The following is a 6,000-nucleotide window of genomic DNA, read 5'->3' as shown; positions in this document are numbered from 1 at the left end:
CAGAGCATAGTAGATGAAGCTCGAACAATGCTCCGCGGCGCCATGCCATTCCATGTACCAGCGTTCAAAGTAACAGGTCTCTCTCCAATTAAATCGTGTGCCTTTTACGCACAAATAAATCGCCTCTCCAGCTTTCTTTTGGACCCGTCTATGCCAGCTTTATGTGACAGCTCCTCCAAATATATCGCTTGCCACTTAGCAAACAGCCTTAGAAATCCGTTACCCAGATCCTAGGATCAGGTACAGAGGCAAGGAGCCTTGCCGGTAAGGACCAAGAAAGGACAAAGTTGGATGATAAGTGTGAAAGTTTGACTCATCTGGCCTGCATACACGAATCTTGGCCTTCATCCGTACAAGAGCAAAAACTCCAAAGAGTTCTTTACTTATTTAGAAATCATTTATTGCTAGGATGCCCCTAAAGAGCCTTGTGCGGAAATGAGGACAGAGCGCACCTTCCCACAGGAAATACAAACTTTCCTTGCCTCTTTCCGGTTCATGTTCAAGGGCTTTAGACCGTGAGCCAGGCGGAACAATTTGACTTTGCCTAAGAGGTTGGAGGATAAGATAAACAAATTTCGGGTCTCAATGTTCATCTTATCATTATTGAACTCCATTCTTTCTCACCCCTAGGCAATGGGGCTGGCCTCTGGATCCCACATAGGATTTGGCAAGGCCCCAGGATTTCATCCTGGAGGGTTTCCTCAAGAGCTTGAGAAAGTGAAAGTGCGCAAAGGCCACCACCGGGTGCCACCGAAATGAATCTCCTGGCTGAATGGTCAGTTTAGAAACGTCAGGTTTCTAAATTTTAGAAATGGTCAGTCTTATCACTTGCCAGGCGTGGGCAAGTCTAAGGCAAGTGATGGGAAACATCTTCATCTTGAGTCTGGTTCTGGGGAGGCCCGATTATGTGGATTAGCACTGCTCCGGGGAGTGAGTTGGGGCTTGAAGACCTTCTTCAAACTCTCTTTCTGAGATGCAAGGACCTCACTTGAAATAAAGACAAGCAGACCTGAACTTCCTTTTACATCTTATACACCAGCCGCTCTCCACCCTCTCCCTACGCCCTGCACTTCCCAATATCTAAAACTGGCCCTTGCCAAGCTGGGGGCTTTTGAAATCACCAGGAAAAAGTTGGTGGGGAGGTAGGTCAGCAGGTCAGATCAACCTGGGGCTTCAAACTGGTGGCGCCAGCCAAATTTTCCGTTGTGACATCTTTTCTGCAGCCCCTGGCTGTAGAGATAGATGCCATCAATGTCTGCGACCAAGGCATTGGTCTTCGATTCTGCTGAATTTATAATTCGGTAGAATTTATAAGAGCCTTTATAAGAGAATGGAAAAATGAGTGAGGGTAGGGGACACGTGCTCTCTGGAACTGGGGATTCAGCCTTGAAATTTATCTAAAGCAGTTTAACATTAGTGTACCAATTCCCCTCCAAGTGAGAAGGAAGTTAGAAATGGGGAGGGAAGGAAAGAAAAGACAGGCCACTGGGGCCCCCGGGCAGGGCAACTGGAAGATACTGCTCTCCCCCAGGCTGCACTCAGCCCTGTGGGGAGGAATGTTTACCTGGTGTGTAAATTGAGAACCAAGCGCTGGGGGTCTGAAGCGGGAAAGCCACAATGGAAGACGTGGTGTTTCAGCTTTGAAGGGGAACAAAGGCCTGGAACTAAGCTCAGCGAAAGTCAGGAGCGTGGAGAAGGCAACAAAGACTTTCAGCCAGTGGTCACCGGTAGGTGTCAATGTGGACACTTACAGGCTGGGGTGTTAGGAGAGGGGAACACACAGAGCAGGGCTGTCACTCCAAGGCTTAACATGAACAAAGATAAAAACGTGACAACCTCCACTTTCAATAGTGGTGAGGTTCAAAGCGAGGTGCTCCGGAGTCTGTGGATGAAGTCTTTTGGGAAACAGAGCCTTCCCTGACCCTTACACCCTGCCCCCACCCCGCTCATCAAGGACCAGAGCTGGAAGGTACTTTCCCAAGATAACTTCTGTCTCAAAGATTTCTTCAAAGCAATTGCACACTCTAAGATGCAAAGATGCAACTTGTAGATTTGTGAGGACAATATTTTTGGCACCAGGTTTGCCCCCGGAAGCCTCAGGGGACTGCAAGCTGTTCATGAACTTGAACAGCCTGCCTACCTTTTCCTTAGCATATTCTTCCACACACATTATCATTTGTTAAACTACCTATAGGAGAGGATGAATCTACACATCTACACTCATGGGTACCAGGGTTTGGAAAGTATCCACCTGACAAGGAAGACTTAAGATGTTGAGAGAATAATGGGAATGAGGCAGCAATCAATAAGCCAGAGGTTTCTGGGACAGATAATTGGGATTTTGTAATGCTCTCATTAGCAAAGATTATCACCCAGGGATTAGTAAATGGGCCCTGGTAAGAAGTCATGTTTACCCTAAGAACTCCAACACAGACTCATTCTCCCTATAAATTCTAGTAGTAAGACAAAACATAATTTTAAAAGACATACTATTCCAAAATTGTGATTTTCTTTCATTAATGCCAGTCTCTCAAACAATTTTAAAAAAGGGATGTAAAGATTCTTAAAAGACTAATGACATTTCACAGGTAATGCAATTTAGAAAGAGACACTTCCCTGTTTTCTTTTCCAACAATGTGCATTTTTGTAAACTGCTATAAATTGCGATTCAGAAGCAGTGAGCTCACCATCCCCAATCATTTTTTATACTGATCAAATGAATGCAGATACTCCCATTTGGGAGGGGCGACATGACATTTCACTTGGCAGTTCTAAACAGGTCACAGACCTTTCACAGACCCTAAGGCAGTGGGAGGGAGCTCTTTACTAAACCGTGTAACCAAATCAAACCAATGGTTACCCCTTTTCAAAACCATTGGAATGGTTTGCACAATGCTATTCACATAGCAGGACAGAAACTGAAAGGATGGTCATCCAATGGAGATTTCTTTCCTTTTGTTTAAACTTGCAGAGCTCAAAAAGTAATACTTGAAGGCAAACAATTACGTTTGCCATGATAAAAAAAAATCATATATGGTCAATACACATTTTTGTTGGCACTGCACAGCATAGCTGTAACTGTCCATTTGTATGCATATATATGCACATGTATGTATATGTATGTCTATTTATTGGAAATGTTTCTTTGTTTGAAACCATAGGCACAAAGACACAACATGGCTGCCCTGGAGATGACCTATTGCTTTCAAGTTGCTTGAACACATCAGAATTTCCATTGTTAAGGTTGATTAATTGAAACTGATAAGTTACCATGGATAAAGATGGTTTCTCTGTTTAATGTGGTGGGCCTGATTTGGTAAATACCTCATTCATGTAGCTTTGCAGGGCAGCATATGGGCAAGAGTCATTCAGTATCACAAACATACACAATTTATTATGCTTGTATGGGCACAACCAAAAGGCCTTTCTGTTTTAATGACAAAGTTTCAATGAGAAATTCTATTTAAAGAGTCACTAGTAACATGAAACATGATTTTGTAATTTATTCTCAGAGTTTCTGTGGGTGATTTAAAAGATATATTTAAATACAGCACACACACATACACACACAAACACACACATAATGCCTTAGCATTAGTCATTGGGGATAAAGCATCACTTGCCTTAAGTGTGAAAAGACACATAAGGTGAGGGAATGTTGCCATTTTACGGTACATAGCATACACAGGGGTGTTAAAGTTACCAAGGACATGGTCCCAGGGAGATTTCACGCTGCCCAGTTACCAGGAGGAAGGGAAGGGTTTGGTGAATGGTAAGTCCATTTCAGAAAGCCTGTTTTTCTTACTGAAAAACTAGAAGACATTATAAAAATCACCCAGGGAGTAACACATTGTAACGCACCCAAGTTTTTGTAAGCCAATTCCTTCCTGTACTTAAAAACAATGCCTCTTTCATTATTATTACATAAAAACATTATTTACCAGCAAACGTAAGGTTGCTTTTGTTTTTGAACTATTGTAGATATTTTTTTGGCCTTTCATCTTTTCATTTAGGTTGCTATTCAATAACCAGAAAAGAATTATAACAGAAATTATGAAAGACATGCTAGTGAACTAAAGAACTGATTATACCAGACCATCAAAGGGACAGTTACCATATTTAGCCTTTAATGTCTCATCAAATAAATTCTCTGGTCATTCATGTCCAAGCAGTTCAAGTTCACCCAACTTCCCTCATTTACATTAGATGGGTAGTCACAGTTCAGTTCAGAGAGTAATAAACCACATTTGTCACAGTTGACCACCGCTAGTATGCGTTTTATAAAGGTCTGGATGTCCATTGCAAAGCTAATCGGCGCACCATCCCTTGTAAAATTCCCTCCTGCATTTTGAAGTGATAATCTGTATCTAATTTTTAAAGAAAAATTTACTTTCCTTTCAGTTTTTGGAGACCAGTTTCTTTGCTGGACCTGAATAGAGATCACAGTGAGGCAGTGAACAGCTCTGGTTTGTGTATAACAAAACCCACCTCTTTGTAGAAAATAACAAATTATGCAGTGTTCACAGATGCTCTTCACATTGCGCCTTTTGTGAGAAAATGAAGCCCCACTCTTTTCCCTACCCCCTCCTCAGAAGAAGCTGGGCTCCTAATGTGAACTGTCCTCATCACGGGAGACAAGAATTCCCTTAATGTAGAAACTTTCTGTATGTTATTTTGAAAAGCTTTTTACTTGAACTTTCGGTCTATGTGATTTTGAAAGCATGAGTTCCAAGTCACAAGCAACTATTTCTATAAACAAAGGGGCAGCCTGGGGACCTCAGGATTCCATTGTAAACAGTTCCCACCTGATACATACCTTTGACTTTTAAATAATGAGTGGAAATGCCATCATTACATAATTATATGCTTGAACTATATATCAAACAAATGTGACATTCTTAAAACTTTTGGCTCCCCCCCCCCACTTTATTTCAATTCTGGGTTGCTCTTGTGGGGAAGAAGCTGTTGCTAGGCAACCCTGGGGAACCAGGCCTGTGGACAGGTGATGCTGAGTAACCACAAAGCAACTTCTGTGGAAGTGAGGCAGGACGCAGAGATCACCACCCTACTTCCTGGGTCTTTGTAAATCTGACTTCTGAATGGTCTAGTCTTGGTGACTCTATCAAAATATGGATTCCCAGCCCTGGAACATGTTTTGTGTCCTTAGTGCTTATCCCCAGGCTTTTATTACAATGGATGTTCCTAAAGTCTGTGGGATGAATGAATGAATGAATGAATGTATGAATGACAAGGGAAAAGTAAAAGCTAGAAGAAAATGTGTCCCATAGAATTTACAGCATTTGTGGTTTTCTCCCACACTGGCCCTGGTTCTGGCCACATAATTTTATTTGACTGACAAAGAGAGCAAAGGGTGGAGCCAATAGGAATTTGAACAAACTTTGTACATGGGATTTGCTCTTGAGAACCTCAAGTCCATTTTGAAGAAGTCTGAACTAGACTAGTTGAAGATGAGAGACAAGAATGATTGCCTATGTCAACTTGCTTATGGTCAGCAGAATGCTAATGAGCCCAGCAACCATGAAGAAGACCAGCCACTTAGGTAGAGACATCTACAAAAGGCCAGAAGCCCAGCATTGCCTGAAGCAGCAGAAAATGCAAGTAATTCACTAGGACCCAACTGGAGAGCCCAGGCCTGGGAGAGGCAGGGGCTGTGAATAGCCCTCCATGCTTAACTGGAACTTGATGTCAGCCTGAAAGCCACAGAGACCTGTTAAAGGACTAAAGAAGTAAAAAAAGTAAGAAAAGAAAAAAAAAAGAAAGAAAGAGTGAGTTTCTTGGCAACCCTGCCATCTGATGCCTCCAAGCAAGGGCAGTTCTGAGAATAATAGGTAACCCTGAGTGTCTATGCAAATGTATATGCTGAAGAGAAGAGACTCAGCAGGTTCAGAAGTCTCCTAGGTATCTCCCAGGTTTCCACAGAAAGGAAAGGAGAACAGGGACAGTGGCTTGATGGGAGGGAAGGAGAAAAGGGTGCTTGGG

General features: G+C 42.5%; 1 protein-coding gene across 1 annotated transcript in view; it reads right to left on the bottom strand.

The window, feature by feature from the left end:
- Positions 1-404: 404 nt before the first annotated feature.
- LOC308421990 (uncharacterized protein C10orf67, mitochondrial) overlaps positions 405-6,000 on the bottom strand; it is a gene marked incomplete at both ends in the record, with an annotated part of 98,669 nt that continues 93,073 nt past the window's right edge. Inside the window, 2 exons of the mRNA XM_080918484.1 lie at positions 405-544; positions 1,166-1,318. Of these exons, the coding sequence (XP_080774610.1) occupies positions 405-544; positions 1,166-1,318 (293 nt within the window). The remainder of the gene's footprint in view (positions 545-1,165; positions 1,319-6,000) is intronic.

Source organism: Micromys minutus, assembly GCF_963924665.1.
Source record: "Micromys minutus genome assembly, chromosome: 6".
Taxonomy (NCBI): Eukaryota; Metazoa; Chordata; class Mammalia; order Rodentia; family Muridae; genus Micromys; species Micromys minutus.
This window is presented reverse-complemented; position numbering and strand designations above follow the sequence as displayed.